The sequence below is a fragment of the Aphanomyces astaci genome (genome assembly GCF_000520075.1).
Source record: "Aphanomyces astaci strain APO3 unplaced genomic scaffold supercont1.7, whole genome shotgun sequence".
NCBI classification, from domain to species: Eukaryota; Oomycota; class Saprolegniomycetes; order Saprolegniales; family Verrucalvaceae; genus Aphanomyces; species Aphanomyces astaci.
In genome coordinates this window covers 1,120,163-1,139,170 of record NW_009798270.1, presented here as the reverse complement: position 1 = coordinate 1,139,170, position 19,008 = coordinate 1,120,163, and the positions used below count along the sequence as shown (strand labels likewise).

Sequence of the window (19,008 nt, the reverse complement as noted above, 5' to 3'; positions counted from 1 at the left end):
GGGTTTTTCAATGCAATTCAGAGCTTGCAGCATCAGACAACAGCAAGAACCATCGACGATTTGATCAAGTGCGTTGAAGACGCGTTCGAGAATCTTGCGTGGCGAGTTCTGGACGAGACGTTTATGACTTTGCAAAAGGTCATGGAAGAAGCAATGAGGAGCAGTGGCGACAATGTTTACAAGCTGCCTCATCTGAAGAAAGACATGCAGTTCAAGACAAGGGTGACTGAGCTTCGTCCTTCGTGTGATGAGGATGTGCTTTTAGCTATTGAGTCGATGGAGAGCCGCTTGGAAGACGAGCAGCACGTCGGTGAAATTGTAGGACTACTAGATTCTGGTGTTTCTGGGTCTGGCGCAAATGATGGAATTGAAGTAGTGTAGCATGTCATGCATTAGCTCGTCGTGCAAATCAGACTTTGAATATTAATACACGTACCACATGGAATAGTACATATTTTGAATACAAATTTCTATATATTCACTAACCAAAAAAATGTCACTCAAGTATACTGGAACGGAGGAAGTATTCAACTTGTTTTACAATGATCAGCATCGACATGCGTTGGAGATGTGTTGTGCTTGTCCAAGTATACGGCATTGACGTTGACATCGTTCGCGTCCTACGCGGGCTGTCACGGCGTAGCGCAACCAGATTCAACACGATGTTTACATCTACTGGTAATGTGACCCAGTTGAAGACGCGTTCGACAGGGTCGACAGGGTCACGCTGGCCGGCGGAGGTCAATGCCTGGGTGAACGAGTACGCAACAGTTCACCCTTGTTTCTACATCGAAGAGCTTGAAGACGCTCTGCGACACCAATTCCCGACGCTCAAGAATGTATCTGCGGCAACGATATGTAGAGCACTCATGCATGACTTAGGTTTGACGCGAAAAGGTATTAATGTTCGAATATATTTCCAGTGTTTATTCGTTGTATATTAGTCTTAGAACGACGAGCGCGTGAATCTGCAGATTTCGAGTTGCGTGATTACTATCGGCGACTGAGCCCGTACTACTCGTACCCCGACCAGCTCGTGTTTGTCGGCGAGACTTCCAAGGACGGACGCGATTCGATTCGCAAGTACGCTTGGTCGAAGCGCAACAAAAAGGCAATTGTAAAGTTGCCATTTTCTCGTGACCAGCGGGTGTCAGCGCTTGCGGCATTTACGACGTCCGGATTTTTAGCGTGGGATTATGTGGACGGTATAATATTTGCCTATTTTTGTCCTTTTTGTTATTTATTTATTTGCATAATTTAGGAACATTTGATCGTGCTACGTTTCATGACGTCATGGTCAAAAATATTCTGCCGTACTTGAACCCGTGGCCGCTGCCGCGTTCAATTTTGGTTTTGGACAACGCAAAAATCCACATGTACAAGGAGCTCCAAGATGCAGTTCATAGTCGTGGAGCATTGCTATTTTTTCTGCCACCATATTCTCCGCAGCTAAATCCTGTTGAGGTGGGATTTAGTTTGCTGAAGCGCTGGATTGACAAGTATCTCATGGCATTTCGATTCAATATCCGTGCTGTACTAGAGTGGCGTTTGTAGAATGCACAAAAAAAAGTGAGCACATAGGATACAATTTGTATCGCCATTGCGGGTATGATTCTACAGCGCTAGACCAAGAAACTTTTATAATGTAAATTCGTTCGAATTGTTTTGCAAATTGATTGACATTACTAGAGATTAATGTGATCAATGTCATCCATGTTGACACTTGGACCGACAACTTCCCCCACAAATGGTTCGCGATAGGATGGCGTCAGGTCAAATGGAGGAATTCCTAGAATGCTCCGAAGGTCTTCGACCAACAGAAAACAATCCACTGGGGCGCTGGCCATAGTGCCAAAACGAACACGAACCCTACGGTACTTTTCCGTGGTCTGGGAATTCATTTCGTGCCGAGCAGCCATAACATCAATGTGACCGAGTTGTTGCATCGTCGCATTTGTCGGGATTTTGACGGGGGCGGACGGCGGCAAACGAGCCGTCACGACAGTAGCGTAGTCGGTTTGGAGCGGGCCAATGTAGCGGGCTAATGTAAAATTGTTCGAAAGCGGGCTAATGTAAAATTGTTCGAATTGTTTTGCAAATTGATTGACATTACTAGAGATTAATGTGATCAATGTCATCCATGTTGACACTTGGACCGACAACTTCCCCCACAAATGGTTCGCGATAGGATGGCGTCAGGTCAAATGGAGGAATTCCTAGAATGCTCCGAAGGTCTTCGACCAACAGAAAACAATCCACTGGGGCGCTGGCCATAGTGCCAAAACGAACACGAACCCTACGGTACTTTTCCGTGGTCTGGGAATTCATTTCGTGCCGAGCAGCCATAACATCAATGTGACCGAGTTGTTGCATCGTCGCATTTGTCGGGATTTTGACGGGGGCGGACGGCGGCAAACGAGCCGTCACGACAGTAGCGTAGTCGGTTTGGAGCGGGCCAATGTAGCGGGCTAATGTAAAATTGTTCGAAAGCGGGCTAATGTAAAATTGTTCGAATTGTTTTGCAAATTGATTGACATTACTAGAGATTAATGTGATCAATGTCATCCATGTTGACACTTGGACCGACAACTTCCCCCACAAATGGTTCGCGATAGGATGGCGTCAGGTCAAATGGAGGAATTCCTAGAATGCTCCGAAGGTCTTCGACCAACAGAAAACAATCCACTGGGGCGCTGGCCATAGTGCCAAAACGAACACGAACCCTACGGTACTTTTCCGTGGTCTGGGAATTCATTTCGTGCCGGCGTTCGTCGGCATGACGAGCAGCCATAACATCAATGTGACCGAGTTGTTGCATCGTCGCATTTGTCGGGATTTCGACGGGGGCGGACGGCGGCAAACGAGCCGTCACGACAGTAACGTAGTCGCTTTGGAGCGGGCCAAGGGCCAGGCTCTGGTCCTCAATGTATCCTGCAACGCGAACTGCCGCAGTCACGAGGTTGTTCGAGGTTGCACGTCTTATCGCCGTGCTGATGTCTTTTTCTATTTCGTAAATTACAATATGTCTTTTTCTATTTCGTAAATTACAATATGTGAATAATCTCGACAAAATTTTGACGTATTCATATCATTCAGAGTTCCAATGTGAACGATGCCTGGGCATTGCGTACTTTGCTTGCGTTATCCCAAACTTGTCGAAGAACATCGTTGTAGTTTACCAGTGTGACTTTGGTGTACTTATCATGGGTCGTGTTGGCTGCAACCTTTACATACACTTCCGTTGGAACCTGTGGGTCCCACAGGAGCTTGGCATTCGATGTGTCGGCGTGGTAGTCGGCAATCGCAGCGGAGACGTTGTCAACGACCAGGGCAGACACAACACCAAACGTCGTGTCGCTGGCCACGGTGAGTTCGGTTGGCTTGCCAACGCTCGTTCTACTCTTTCCCAAGGGTTTACCTACCTTGGTAGTGATGTGGCACCGAAAGTTCTCCGGGAACTCGACGGTCAAGCGTTCGCGCTGCATGCTGGTGTCGGTCGACCACTTTGTCAGTGAGATGCTCCAGTGAGTAACGACCGGGCTTTATTTAGCTCGAGTGCCAGACCCACGGTTTGCGTTGTTTAACGTGTGGTTTTATATTTGACATCCATTGATTTGTGATAAAACAATGGGCAAATTGGGTGGAAAGCACAATAACAGTAAGTACTGTTAATCGGCTAGACTCACTGAATAATACGGATAACTATAACTTATTATCCGGTTAACCATGTCGTATTACCCGGATCGTTACTGGTATGTGCTTACAAAAGGCCGTCATATTGCAATCTCCATGCAGCAGCCACCCCCAGATCAATCCCCCACCACCAGCACCCCCACTTGGACGCAGTTGAGTCAGATGTCTCTTCCGATGACGGAGCCAGGGGTCTAACCATGCCGTCCGATGGCCACTTGCACACAGTTCCGGTGGCGAGGACGAAGGCATCGATTCTGATTCCGAAACCGACCAGGGTTGTGACGCAGGACCAGAGCGCCAGCTACAGCCTGGCGACCTGCTTGGCGATGCCATTGCATTCACCGAACGTATCCAGGCCTGGGGCAGACTTGTGATTTTACGGTTTGCCGTACTGGTCAAAGCTCTCAAGTAATACAACGCAACCTATTCATAAGGATATGGTCGGGATTCTCTACCGCGCTACGCTCTACTGCAACTGGAATACCCCTGCGGACAAATCTAACAAGTCCGTCAAGACGCCGTGAGGTTGGTTTGTTAAGTTGTGTTATAATCGTGAACTGCTTTGTTATGTTATAGCAAAAGTATGTATGGAGACTCATACTAGTACCCAATTGAGAACCAGGCCGTTACAGGATACGGCAAAACGATTTGTGAAGTACGAGCGACAGCTGACCCCAGCGGAGGTTGACATGATTCACGGATTGGGCCGCCACATGTTCCAACACAAAAGGTGTGGGAGATATTTGAGTCTCAGAACACAGGCCGTGTCCATTCCACTTCCCTGCACTTTCGCATCATGGAACGTGGACGGCGCATGTTTGTTTGGTGCGACAACGACAGCATGACAAAAATTTTCAACTTGTGCTTCGGGGTGAAGGCTAGTGGTGGGTCATTTGTCTTTTTTGACATGGACCCACTGTTAAAGTTAAAAAGTTTCTACTTACAAGTACAGTACAATTATTTGTTTTGAATTTTTTTGTTATGGTTAACATTCATTTTGTATGTTTTTAGAGTGATTCGATGACCAAGTATAGTGCACTGTACTCGGACTTTGTTCTGTGCGTCGGCACACACAATGTCACCAAGTACGTGATGAACCTCATGCCGTTTACGATTGGACGCCCTCGGCCGCAGCACTCTTGTTGGGATCGCACTCGAGTACTCGGAGAACGCTACAGTACTTTAATTCAGGATTATATGTTCTCACACTCTCTATTAGGTTGTTACCGACGGCCTACAAAGAAGCGAGAGTTGCGGCGGTTCAATATGTTTGAGCTGACGTCTCATCTGCTAAAAGTCTATGAACACCAACAGACGCTGGCGCTGGACGAGCTAATTTCGTGCGTCCAAAATGAATGCTTGTGGTCGCCCTACTGTACGTTGACAGGCAGTGGAAGCAAAACTATGATGACATACACAAGTATCCACACGTGCAACAGCAAGGTGACGTGTGGGGCGTATCGGAACACTTCTTCGTCGTCATGGCAAGCGTAGCGCATTGCGTAACTCTTGGCGCCAGCGACGAATGTACTTGCTTTGGCTTCAGGTCAAGGCTAATACCTGTGTTGCGATAGTACGTTCACCGTAGTTTCGCTCTTAGAAGCATATGGTATATTGACAGGAGATATGTATTTCTGAGGCACGAGCGATCTCTATTTGCAGTCTGCAATCTTCCCTTGCGATGGCATCTGTCCCAGCATCCACTGTATGCAACAGCGTTGGAGCGATTGAACCTTGCTGGCCATCACCGAATTCCTGCACCAACGTCTGCGGCTACGTATGTACTAGCACCAGCGGCAGGATGTGCAACGTTTACCGTCGACATGCATCAGGCTGTGGCCATCCCACCAAAGGTTAATGTCCGGGTGATAAAGGTTCACAATGCCCTAGCTCCGATGGAGCAGGCGACTGTGAATGACGATCACTTGTATCGTCTTTTTATTCTTAATATGCGGCATTTGAAACAGGAGTTAGCCAGGGACACGCGATAGGCACAGCACACTCCTTCCATGTGCCAATGCCACCCACTGCACGTTGACCCTGCATTTGGGTTCAGTCAGCACCGACCATGTTCAACCACCACCTCGAAATACAAGTCGCAAGCAGTCAGCGCAGGACATCAAAAGGTATTGCATATCATATACATGTGCAGACATTATTCTCATTTGCTTGCGCAAGGTCATTGTTGAGCAAGCAAACGTCAAATCGCAAGAGCAAACCAAGTCGCCCCACCCAACGATGCCTCTACGGCTGTTGCACAGGCACCAGAAGTCCCACCACCGGCAGCCATCCCACCAACAGCCCTCGCATCGACAACTAGTCAAGGTAAAAACTTGACATGTAATACCGCATGCCTGAAATATCATACTAGATGCACCACCGACTCGGAGAAATCGAATTCCAAAGAGCAGTCGATCAAAGGCATTCGTCTATGATTGATAATCAAGTAGTCATGTCGAAGTTGCGTCGAATTTTCTGTTTTCACAGTGTAACTTTAGGAAGTTTTCAGAAATTTACCGTAATTGTTGGAATCATTTCGAAATTTGCCGTAAAATTTAAAAAGTTTCCGAAAAGTTCAGTAACTTTCGGAAAATACCTAAACCTTTCTGTAATATTCGGAAACGTTTAGCAAAGTTACTGATTTTTGCGGAAACGTCGGATAATTTCTGAAAGTGTAACCCGCCTGCGAGTTTACGAAGTTCTTTGGTGGAACATGTATCAGAATTCACTATTAATGGAGTATAACATGACGATGTATCAAACTAAGATCGACGGTTACATGTTGCCGCTATATAGCTGGGCTTCAACAAACAAGTCTCGTCCGCTTTTTTTGTCTTTGGCTGGTGCGTACGAGGAGACGAGACTGCAGGAGAAACTGATAGGGGAGCCTGAGGAGACGCGATTGAAGGAGTAACTTCTTGGTGGCTTTGTGGCACTGTTGGTGGAGGTGGGAGTGGAATTCCAAGCTTGCGATGCAAGTTTCCAAACATTTGAATGATCGTGCGAGTGCTTGCGGGCGCCGTGAGGTCCATGAGGGCTTGCAGGTTTGAGTCAAAGTCAAGTTCATCGGACACTTCTACAGTACATGAGTACTTTGTATTGCGTTCGTGAAAGATATATTAGTTCGTGTATGATCTACCTGTAGCTCCAGTGACGACATCAGGATCAACCTTTTGGGTAGACCACAAAATTCCCCCCCTAGACAAATTGAAAGTGACTGTTTGGGTCGATGATTTTCTTGTTCTCGTGGAACTTGATGTCATCAATGAATTGCATCTTGGCCACATGATGCATCAAGTACTTGAGCTTCTTCGTCGGTCTGTACGACACGGTGCTGTCTCCGCACAAGTTGCACGTCCTTGTCTCTCCATTCTAATAGCGCTCGTGGGTCGCCATCCTCGCTGAATTTTAACGGTCAGGCGTGTTGGAAAAGAATAATCTGGATTCTTATCCGGATTTTTCAGTCAGTCGAAAAGCGATTGCCCCACATCGACGGCCAAACCACCTTTGACCACACACAATGAATGACAAGCAACCCAATCATGTCAAGTGTTGGCCCCGATTTGGGTGCGAGAAATAACCGGATAACGTTTTGAATGAATACAGCCGGGGGTTGGTCTCCAGGGTGTGCCGCTCATTCGACGACACGTACGAGCCAAACTTGTCCGACATGACTTTGGTACCTGGTTTGATATACTTCAAAATCAACTCGGACAAAGTAGGCTTCGTCGGTCGTCGAATGTCAGAATCCCAAACCACTTCTTCGTCGTGCGTTCGACCCCTCCAGACAGCCAACAGTCGGGATGCTGAATGTCGCGGTTGTACTCGGACTTTTTTCAACGAGTTTCGTCGATTGTTTATGCATATTAATGCTATCTACTTCGAAGTAAATACAGTACATCTATTCATCTATTCCCCATGTACTTCCTCCGTTCCAGAAAGAAGTGTATACCTTTATCAAAATATGAATTTAATGTTAATTACTGTATTGCATTTAAATAGAAATGTGTCCAAATCTAGTATTTTTATTCAAAACTACGAAACTACGACGGATCACCACATGACATGACGCTTAAGTATTATCTACTTCTAAATTACCATCTCTTCAAGCAATTGTGAATACACTGCCTCAATACTAGTATCTCCGTCTAGGATTTGGCAGCCATTCTCAAAGTATCAACGCGGCGTTCAAACTCCATTCGTTCCTCCATGGAATCAATGACTGCACAAACCTCGTCATCGCATGCAAGTCGAACACAAGGGGAGCACGTAGGGCAATCACGTCCTTGCCTTGATGCGGTAGCTTGAACGCGTTGTCGCCGTCCATCTTGAATATGCACTCCATGACTTTTTGGAAAGTCATAAAAGTCTTGTCCAACACACGTGACTCCGGGCCTTGAAATGCTTGCTTTCCAGCAACCAGAAGGTCGTCGAAAGTGTATGTGACCGTCTGGTGCTGGAGTGAATGTATCGCGTTGAAAAAGCCAAGGTCCAGCATGTTCAGATTTGGACCTTGGACCGGTTGAGCATAAAGCCTGATATTCCAGCCATCGACACAACCTGCTGCAGCAACAGCGGGATCGTTGACGCTGACATACGGCCGGGAATTGTCTTGTTGAATCCAAATCGTTCCGCCACGTCCGCTAGGCCACGTCTCTCGAATGGCCGGAATGACTTTTTCCGCCAAATACACGCGGTACACGTCCCTCATCACCGTTAATGACTCTGTGATCTCGTCGCCGCGTTTTCGATGCTTGCTGTTGCGCAGAGCCGGCCGCTTAGCCACGAACGGCCACATCCCGATCTTCCCGTTCCACATGGCCTTCTTCTGAAGTCGAATCGTGGTCAAGCGACGGCAGTGAAAAACATGACCTTCATGGTGTGGCTTTTGGATTGACATTTCCGACTGGGCACCGTCTCGTCATTCCAGAGGTAGTACGGTCTATTGATTTTGGAAATGTAAAACCACTTCTCGTCAATGTGCACTTGGTCAAACATGTCGTGCGAGTAGGGCTTCCCGGTGGCGCCTTCACGGAGAAACTGTCGAACGAAAGCCATATGGTCTGCTTTGTGCTTGTCGGTGAGCATTGACTTGCATTGACTTCAACCGACTTGGTGCATCGCTTCATGACCTTTGATTGCACCAAGCGCCATAACGACTTGTTTTACGAAAGTGCCTATAAAGTCACCTTCAACCAACCAATCCTCGCATTAGATGAAGTAACTTTAAAGAACGTACCCAACCGTTATTCAAGTTACTTTAGAGGTTATTTAAGCCTGAGAATTTTTTGGAACAATGAATTTAACCGTGGAATTGCCAAAAAAGGTGCAAAGCACAATATATGCATGTACATATATATATTTATTCCCCATGAGTATGCATATACACGTATTTATCTATTCCACATGAATATGCATATACTGTGCATGTATTTATTTATTCCTCATGTATATGCACATACATTTAACTAAGGTAATGCATCAATTGTTGACACGGCACCAAATTGTGAGACTATCGAACATTTAGCCAATAAAATCTGAATAATTCAAGTTGGCCTTGTATGATTGGATATGATAATATTCGGATCAAAATTATATTACACTCCTCAAACATGGACTTCGTCCATCTTTTTTCCCACTAAAACCATAAAATTACTGACTTTTTTTAGTTTCGCGGTATTTCCAGTAATACCTGTCAACCAAAAGACCTTGGAAGCAGTCCAGCGCGTTCAAGCAGGAGAGAGCATCACCGCCGTTGCCCGGGATTCTGACATATCACGCAGAACCCTTTGTCGGGCCCTCAAAAAGGTCAAAGAAGGCGGTGCGTCAACCACCCAAATACGTGGCCCGAAGGCAACGCTACCCGCGTACGTTAAAGAGGACATAGCGACGTGGATTGGAGTGCGGCAACAAGCGGGGTGGTCCGTTAACCGCAGCGAAATCATCGCGGCAGCGTCGCAGATCTTGTCGGTCGAGCATCAGGCACCGCAACTACTTGCACGTGGGTGGTACAAACGTTTCAGTGAACGTCATACATTTTTGGCCGACAGGCTCGCTCAGAACTTGTCCTAACGGCGCAACTCAGTCAAACGCGAGGGAGCGCTGAAATATTTCTATAAACTACTTCATGCTTGCTTGCGGTTCAATTGTACTGCCAGTGACATTTTCAATGTTGACGAAACGAGTTTCAAGACAAAAAGTAAGAAAGTTGTGGCTATACGAGGCTCCAGAAGTGTGCACATGGCGAATCAAAGTGACTCCTACCATTTGTCCATCGTTGTCGCCGGGGCAGCCCGCGGTACGCCTGTTCCCCCCGTGTTTATCCTGCCCGCTCAAAGCTGTAAAATCACTTTCCTCGATGACTGCCCTGTTAAAGGCGCCATGGTAACGACGTCGCCAAAGGCGTTCATAAATACCAACATCTTCGACGAGTGGCTTGAAACATTTGGAAAGTGGAAGTTGATCCATCATGACGCGAGGTCTGCTGTCCTTGCCATGGACAATTGCTCGTAGGACTGTTGAATTTGCTCGCAAATGAAGTGCTTACTAGGGTGCGCCCTATACACAATACGTACAGTGTTTACAATACAAAATTATACGTATTGCATTGTATTGTAAAATTCCACAGTACATTACAATACATCGATCTCGAATACCGCAATAACTACACATAGCATAACTGTCGACAGCTTTAGAACAGTAGCAGTCGTTTTAAGATTGAAACTACTACTACTACAACTCTTTCAAATTACATTCACATGAGCGATGGACATTCACCTGATCAAAAGCGGCAAAGGCAAGGCGAGAGCAATCAAATGCAAGTATTGCAGCCACGCGCTCCCAAACAGCAAGCAACGATGGACTTCCCATTTGAACCACTGTGCTGCAGCACCGCACGTAGTCAACACACCTCAACCAAAAAAGCATACATCCCTCGCCGCATTTGTCCAAGTTAACCGACTATTGGAAGCCGACGAAGCCGCTCTGTCCCCACGGCATGAACGCATGGGTGCTTGGATTGATCGCATCTCCCTTGGGGAAAAGTTCACATTGGACAAAGCCTACGCCGACATTTTCTACTCAACTGGCATACCATTTCGATTTGCTGACAGCCCCGCATTGGAAACATTCATCAAGCTTGCTCGGCCGGCGTATGCACCTCCCACCGCCAAGGCCATCGCTGGGCCGTTGCTCAATCATGCTCATCAGGACATGATGGCCAAGATGAACCAGCTCGTTCAAGACCAGACTCGCATCAGCCTCGTGTCGGACGGGTGGACATCTCTACGCAACGATCACATGGTGAACTTTGTCGCGGTGTTCCCGAACAAGTCCGTGAAGCCAGTCTTCGTCAGTGCCATTTCAACAGTCGAAACGTCGCAGACATCGCGCACGACTTGGAAAACGCCATGTTGGCCATTGGGATCGACAAAATCTCCGGTGAGTTGACGGACAACGCAGCGTGTATGCGAGCAGCGTGGAAGATACTTGAAGCCAAGTATCCCGGGCTCATATGCAATGAATGTGCTGCCCACGCGCTCAACCTCTTGGTTAAGGACGTATGTAAGCTCGAACCCTACGCCACCATCCTCGAAAGCGCCCGCCATGTTACTTCGTTTGTGAAGGACCGGAACGCGTTGACTAAGCGATTCGAGCGCATCCAACAACACATTCATGTCGACGGGGAACTGTCAACCTAACGTGCACTGTCAACCGTTGTGCAAACATGATGGTACACTCAGTACAACTGCTTAGTGCGAGTGCTGGTGAACCGGGGCGTCCTTGCTCAATTCGTTGTATCGGCGGTTTTTAAGGACATCAAGGGCTCTACGTCCGCCCGACAGAAGAAAACTGAGTTCAGCCGCATCGTGGAGGACGCCACGTTCTGGAGTAATCTCGAGGCGTTGGTTGTGTTGCTGCGTCCAACGTGCACCATTATTGGCAAGTTGGAAAGTGATTCTTGCTGCCTGTCGGACGTGTACCGTGTATTCCTTCAACTGCGAGAGCATTGGCATTCCAACGGGGTGTTGACTGAGCTAGTCATGGATCGCTGGGCGTTCATTCATACGGAATCTATGGGATTCGCGTTTTTTCTTGATCCAGCCACCCGATCCGGAGAAGGAATGTTTGAAGATGATCTGTACGACAACAGTCGCTTACTGGTGAAGTTTATCGTGCAAAAGAAGAAAATCAACCCGGATCGCCACCACGTTCTTGTGGAGATCGCTGCGTTTGTGGATGCTATGAAAAACCCGTCGACGAAGGCTCGCTCATTTATTGAGGAGTGTGTGACGCCGATGACGTATTGGCACCAAGTTGGATCGACGAAGTTCCCGGCTCTGTACGTGGTCGCTCAAATTGTGTTCAGCGTACCGACTTCCCAAGCAGCGGCGGAAAGGGTGTGGAGTATTTACGACTTCATCCTAACCAAGCGACGAAACCGATTGAGCCCCGACAAAGTGTCAATGCTGGTCCAACTGTACATGAATGGCGACAGGTCTTCTCGCGGAAATTTAGTGAGTGTCATGATGGGAGAAGAAAGCGATGGAGGAGGTTGAGATATCGACGATGAAACTAAAGACGAGGAGTAATTAGTATATTTGCATAAAATTGTTTTGTTCAGACTAGTAATTTTGCTATTAATTAATACCTATAATTCGCAGTACTCGAGCTATTTTGTTTTATTTACTTCGAAGTCCAACTGGAATATTTTCCGACCAAAACACAAATGTTTAAAGTCTAGACTACCAAGGCAAAGGATAACCTTTGTACAATCCATCGACGAGAGCTCCGTTAACCCAGCCCCGGTCTATATCCCCGCTTCGGAACTGTGCCATCAGAGGAACCGAGGTGTGGGATGGAGAAGTCAATGGCCTTAGCAGCCCCCCGCACAGAAGCGCAGGTTTAAGACGAAGCCTTGTGCTGGTGGAAGAGAATTGAAAAATGAGCTCGTGGCTGAGGTTTCATCGGCAGCGTCTCGTCCCATGAAGACGCGACCGTTGGTGTAGTATTTGTATGGAGGATTCTAAATTATCCTGTACTTCGATGTATACAATACATGAGTAACTGCAACTGCCTTACGAAGTTTCTCGAAAGTCTACATAGTTAATTCAAATGACTGACATACATTACACTTTACAGTAAAATGAAACGTACAATTACGTACACAAACGTATTGTAAAAATTCACAATACGTAAAGTAGCGCACCCTAGTGCTTACTGTACCATCGTTGCCGCAAACGAAGAAGCGAAAGCGGGTCACGACGCGCTCCGAGTGGCACACTCGTGACGGACTCTACCATGCTGCTTCTGGTCGTTCAAAGAAGTGACATATAATTTGATTGCAAAAAATGCAATCAAATTATATGTCACTATGATCAATTAAATTTTGGTGCAATTTTATTCTGTGCGGTGAATTGCATACAATTCTATTTAGGATCATGTTTTTTTTGCATATTTTAATAACCACATACACAGATCAAGTTCTTTTAGCAGTGTCATAATTAGGTTCACCTAAAAACCAATAGCCTGTGAGTAATTATATTCGATACAAATCTGAAACAATATTGAACCGTGCTAATTGATGCATATTGATGCATTAAAAAAATGGATCGTTTTATATTTTCTTAGGATGCTTTCAGAATTAAAGCATTCGTTTTAGCTCCGATGCTTTAGGAATATGAAGCCACGCCCAAAACTCGACCAAAAAAAGTGTCAACACTTGATCCTTTACCTTATTACAGTATGCATGCATTCATCATGTATATTTCTCTCATAAATACATATAAATATTTATGTACTATTAAAAACTGAATTTTTACTACATTGATCCATATATATATATACTCTAATGATTTCGTTCTAATAGATTTAATTTATTCAGCCAAAAATTAATATATATTCAGGATAACTATTTGTGTCAGATATAAATCTATTTTAAAGATTTCGTTGTAGTAGATTCAACCAAATATTAATGACAATTATTTGTGTCAGATTGGCGGCGTTGGATCGATCGTCGAAATTGACGAAACGTCGTTGAAAAAAGTCCAAGTACAACCGCGGCATTCAGCATCCCGACTGTTGGCTGTCTGGAGTGGTCGAACTCACGACGAAGGAGTGGTTTGGGATTCTGACATTCGACGACCGACGAAGCCTACTTTGTCCGAGTTGATTTTGAAGTATCAATCCAGCTACCAAAATCATGTCGGACAAGTTTGGCTCGTACGTGTCGTCGAATGAGCGGTACACCCTCGAGACCAACCCCCGGCTGAATTCATTCAAAACGTTATCCGGTTATTTCTCGCGCCCAAATCGGGGCCAATACTGGACGTGATTGGGTTGCTTGTCATTCATTGTGTGTGGTCAAAGGTGGTTTGCAGTCGAGGCGGGGATGTTTTATCCGGATGAATTTTGGAATTGAATAAAATTAACATAAATAGTCACCGAGGCCTTATCTGGAAGAGTGCCGCATAACCTCACATGACCCCATCGCAAGCGGAGTATGAAGTGGCTCGAGTGAATACCTGTATTGTTCACGAATAGATGCATCGAGTCTAAGAGGCACATGAATGCCCTAACGTTACTTGATGTCCTACTTGGAGCGATCACAGGTAGCATCATGTTGGCCACGTCGAGAAGGACGGCATGGCCCATGCCGTCCTTCTAATGGCCATGCCACATGACGAGTAGGACATAATGGTACTACAATGTACCTCGCTCTACTTTACATCAGAATTTAGTGTATAGTGGCACGGAAAGTTAAGTCCAGCTGCATTTATTTTTGGAATTTCTCGGAAGGTATTATGGAGAGACGAATCAAAAGTGTTCGTTGGAAAGCTCCTGCGTTAACCAATCAAATGCGAGAATGAAATCGACGAATGCTTTGACCAATAACAATTAAGCGTAGAACTAAAATAGTACTACTGTCCAAAAGTTTAAGTCTAATTTCCTTAAGGCAAAAAAAATCAAAAAGTCATTAACAGTGACGGGCAGCAACCAGGGTCGTTTACTCATTCACAAGGAAGGAGCAAGTTCTTGTGGACATGAGACATGTCAATCGATGCAGCTGGTTGAGCTAATCGAACTGTGCAAACGCATTCATGTTAAACGCAATACCCTTCAAAACATCCTTCTTAGAAATCAAGAATGACTGTCAAATTGACTTCTTTGTACTTATACCCTGCATAGTATTTTTTAAAATTACCAGATAAAATTATAATGTTTTACAAGTTTGGGTTGTTACGTATCCTGTCAATTTTGATGGACTTCATGATCCGCCCACCGCCGACGATTTCCAAGGCCGAGTACGACAAAATCTGCGGGTTCGTCAAGCAAAGTCGCCCACATAGCCTAACAGGGCCTTATTAGGCTCTGTTCGGGCAACTTCACTTAATGAAAGAAGAACGTCTCGACATTTTACGTTTTCATGCCCACTTTCGACATGAAGGCATGGAAGATGCATCCGGCCATATTGCACGCATACTCGCCCGGAGTACTAAGGTTGTGAGAGAAGTTTGGCGCACATACAACGCCACAGCGGCCATTTCTGTGGTGGCACCCCCTCAAATAAACACACCTATTCAACGCGTATTCCAATGACAAGAAAGGTCATCTCGCTTGTTCAGTCCTTCGTGCGAGAACGCCGTTTGACCCGGACAAGAACAGTTGCAAAAGACGTGTTAGTTTTACTGCAAAAAAACAACATTGTCGAAGTCGACCCAAATAATCCGCGGGCAATGGTTGTCAGCTTGTCGTGCTGTACGAAGGTTTCTGGTTCGTGCCGGTTTCAAACGTGGCAAAGTCAAGGGTCAACTGACTTTTGCGTTGGTAAAGCACAATGCATTGCTCCGCGATAAATACGTGGCGAATATGGTGTCGACTATTTTTTGCGATAATCCACAGCCGGTGGTTTATCTCGATGAGTCTGACATACAACACCACTACGCTCACCACCAAGACAGTTTATACGATCCAAACGACGAACAAGATCTTCAAGTAAAATCCAAGCACAAAGGCCAACGATATTGCTTTATTGGGGCGATATTAGATGATGGAGTAGACAATTCAAAGCTACTCGCTCTCGACATTTTCCAAGGTGGAAAAATTCGCCGAAAAGAGCCCAAAGACTACCATGCCATGTTCAACCATGGATATTTTGTGGCCTGGTTTTGGTACTTTGCTTGACCAATTAAACGCCCTGAACAAACGAAACATGGTGATCGTTATTGACAATGCCAAATACCATAAATGCTTACCCGACGACACTCCGAAGTACGGGTGGGCCAAGTCACGACTGCAAGACTCGTGTGATCGATACGGGGTACCCTACGCCATGATGGACGCTAAAATTGCTTTATGGTAAAAACTTGCCAAGCACATTGAGAGTCACGTCGTACCTGTTGTCGTTGTGATGGCCAAGTCGCGGGGCCATACGGTCCTGTACACACCACCTTACCATTCCGATTATGACGTGGATACCTCATTTCGTGTTGTCCTCGAGCAGTTGACGGCTGCGTTCGACTTTCTCACCCCTACAACAATCCATGGGTGTATCGCTGCATCGAAAAGACGCCTTATCGAATTGCACGACTCCTACTTTGGTCTTCAGGACGCTGCAGACGAGGCAGACGTCACGATGCATGAAGAACAGCTGCATGATGTCAGTCGTGCCTCAGAGAATGACGAAGATACCTACGACATTCGAGCCAGCAGCAGCAGTACTTCCAGCAGCGACCTTGACGACGACGATGGTGTGTGGCACCTGTAAAAAATAAAGCTGTTGAATCTTAAATTTTTATACCTCTGTGCGTTGAATGAATTAACGAGTACAAAGTTTTCCGAGGTAGCAAAACTTGAAATGGCTATTGCCATCACATATATTCCTGTGAAAGATAATGCAATTAGTAACCGACCCTGAATGCTGCCCACCACGGTAAGTATTAATACTTCGTATGGCCACCTTTCGCTGCAATAACCATTTGCAATCACTTAGGCATAGAATGAATCAAATTTTGGATGTAATCCAACGGAATTTAATCCCACAATTTCCCGACTTTAAATTGCAGGTTTCCAAGCGAAGATGCGGGCGAAACTCGAAGTTTTCGAGCAATTTGTTCCCAAACATGCTCAATGGGGTTGAGTTCTGGGTTTTGGGAGCGATGGTCAAGCGTTTGAATAGCGTTTTCGTCCAAAGAACTCATGACAATGCTGGCCTTATGGATAGGGGCGTTGACTTATTGGAAGACAAGTCGGGGATCCGGTAAGGTTAAAGGGACTCTCGTCAGTAATGAGAACCTTCTACCATTCCTCAGGTGTCCACGTTTGGTGTTTCTGGACAAAGGCCAAGCTCTTCTTCCAGTTCAGTTTCGACAAGAACGGCTTCTTGCGTGCTGCGCGACCATTGAGGCCAGCAGAGGTAATGCGATTACGAGTGGCTGTCTTTGATATGTCTTTGTGTCTTTGTCGTGCAATATTGCAAACGTTTCATGTAGCGTTTCCGCGCTGAGGCCACGATTTTGTTTCACGGTGCGTACAATAATACGGTATTCGTACTCAGTGGTCACTCGTGGGCGCCAGATCGTGGTGCGGCATGCAAACGTCCAGTTGATTTGAATGCTTTGATCATCGTCTTAACGGACGAGCACTTGTGCGATTTGAGCAGTTGTTTGGCCATCCTGGTGCTTGGCCACAACCAACGGCCCAATCTGCGGAGGGTGCTTGGCCTTGCCCATTAGTTGCGTTGTGAGCGCATGCGTGTCTGAAAGGTTGGGTTTGTGTTTGGGAACAATTGAATAATAGAGGTGTTTAGCAAGTCGTTATTTTGGTTCAAATTCCCAACTTGTCTTCGAGCACATGGACACGCGCACTTCGAAAGTGGTACTTCAATATCCTGAAATCGAACGGATAAAGACCAATGGCATTTACCACCCTGTCGGTGCCAGTTGCTTTGCTACTACTATGTAGTACCGGTAGCTCCGCAAACCTCACTCGGATTTAAACTTTGAACTCTACTGAGGCAGCATGACCGCATACCCATATCGAATATGCAATCAAGTATATCGACTCGTTGAGAATTCGGGTCGCATATTGTCTGTCAGGTGCGTCCAGAATGGCCACTGCACCGTGGGCACAGGTGCTATTTGCCCACGTTGCATTGGCCTTTCCGTGACCAACACCGTTCGGGCCAAGCCGGACAACCTCCTTGAGATATCTCTCAACCATCTCGTCGGTCCACAATATTTGTTTCTTGTGCTTTCGCCGCATCGTTGATTGAACTCCAACCCACGGGCTTTTTTCGACTTGGTCGCTATAAGTCGGTTGGGAAATTGATTTTCCCAGCTCATACCGCTAAATTTACGACTTAACCGAACTTCGAAGTATTACACACATCATTACACATCCGATGTTTAAAGTCCGAAAATTGATTTTACAACTTGCTAAAAGGATCTAAAGATGTATTTGATTTAGGCGACAATTTCATGCCGTTGTCGTCACAATTATCCTCCTGACGTGATTTGGACTTATACGTTTTGACAGTGGTACTTTCTTGTAATCAAAGTTTTAAATGTATAACTTAGAGTTCAGCATTTAGACTGATTGAGTTTGATAGCCAATTAAATCGTGATTACAATGCACCTAAAGTCGAGTTCACATTCCTGCCACATAAATTTTGCTGAAAACCACAGAGCAGACGCCACCTGTCAACACATGTGTTGAGGTAGAGTCTCGAATGAGGTGGATTCGCATCAAGGTACTTAAAAAGGGAATTGCATTACATCTGAATTGTTGGTACGACACTACAGCTGAACATATTCCGGGGTACTAGTCATAAATAATCGGATGGTGATAAGGAATACCGTAGAATAAAAGTGCATACGATAGGAATGAACGTCCATGTCCATAACTCAGGCTGTAGAGTGAATCTGAGGCACCGCAATGGCTCATGCAACTGGCCAGAGGTAGTTCTTTAATGTAGTATATGTGTGTAGGGTATGTGTTCCCTGGAAGTGCTCACAACGTCCATGTCCATAACTCATGTTGCAGTGCGAATCCGAGGCAGCACAATGGGTCGTTGCGCTGGCAAAATGCAGTTCTGTAGTGTAGTTTGTGTGCGGTGGATATGTGTGCCGGAAGTAAGCGCTACATTATACGTTATGGAGATTTATTTACTTTTGGTTTCTTTGTACTTAGTGGCTCGCAGTTTGACTTTCTTCTTCAAAGCCGAGGCGTGCTTTCGCTTCATCGACGGTGACTCAGCTGCCTGCCGGATGTTGCGATTTACGGCTTGTTGCCACAATCGCTGCTGAACTTCAGGTG

General features: G+C 46.0%; 6 protein-coding genes across 6 annotated transcripts; 3 read left to right on the top strand and 3 right to left on the bottom strand.

The window, feature by feature from the left end:
* Positions 1–542: 542 nt before the first annotated feature.
* On the top strand, positions 543–1,554 carry H257_04298 (hypothetical protein; the record flags this gene model as incomplete). The annotated part of the gene is made up of 3 exons (XM_009828729.1): positions 543–897; positions 945–1,205; positions 1,262–1,554. 3 exons carry the CDS (start codon positions 543–545, stop codon positions 1,552–1,554), a joined length of 909 nt encoding a protein of 302 aa, XP_009827031.1.
* Positions 1,555–1,685: 131 nt separating this feature from the next.
* Positions 1,686–3,485, bottom strand: H257_04297 (hypothetical protein; the record flags this gene model as incomplete). Its single annotated transcript, XM_009828728.1, has 4 exons — positions 1,686–2,041; positions 2,301–2,468; positions 2,584–2,978; positions 3,199–3,485. 4 exons carry the CDS (start codon positions 3,483–3,485, stop codon positions 1,686–1,688), a joined length of 1,206 nt encoding a protein of 401 aa, XP_009827030.1.
* A 304-nt stretch (positions 3,486–3,789) lies between these two features.
* On the top strand, positions 3,790–4,217 carry H257_04296 (hypothetical protein; the record flags this gene model as incomplete). Its single annotated transcript, XM_009828727.1, has 3 exons — positions 3,790–3,882; positions 3,932–4,081; positions 4,128–4,217. The coding sequence occupies 3 exons, from the start codon at positions 3,790–3,792 to the stop codon at positions 4,215–4,217; spliced, it is 333 nt and encodes a 110-aa protein (XP_009827029.1).
* A 2,674-nt stretch (positions 4,218–6,891) lies between these two features.
* Positions 6,892–7,365, bottom strand: H257_04295 (hypothetical protein; the record flags this gene model as incomplete). Its single annotated transcript, XM_009828726.1, has 2 exons — positions 6,892–7,027; positions 7,298–7,365. The coding sequence occupies 2 exons, from the start codon at positions 7,363–7,365 to the stop codon at positions 6,892–6,894; spliced, it is 204 nt and encodes a 67-aa protein (XP_009827028.1).
* Positions 7,366–7,861: 496 nt separating this feature from the next.
* Positions 7,862–8,781, bottom strand: H257_04294 (hypothetical protein; the record flags this gene model as incomplete). The annotated part of the gene is made up of 2 exons (XM_009828725.1): positions 7,862–8,521; positions 8,566–8,781. 2 exons carry the CDS (start codon positions 8,779–8,781, stop codon positions 7,862–7,864), a joined length of 876 nt encoding a protein of 291 aa, XP_009827027.1.
* A 7,123-nt stretch (positions 8,782–15,904) lies between these two features.
* H257_04293 (hypothetical protein) lies at positions 15,905–16,459 on the top strand (the record flags this gene model as incomplete). The annotated part of the gene is made up of 2 exons (XM_009828724.1): positions 15,905–16,012; positions 16,067–16,459. The coding sequence occupies 2 exons, from the start codon at positions 15,905–15,907 to the stop codon at positions 16,457–16,459; spliced, it is 501 nt and encodes a 166-aa protein (XP_009827026.1).
* Positions 16,460–19,008: the final 2,549 nt, after the last annotated feature.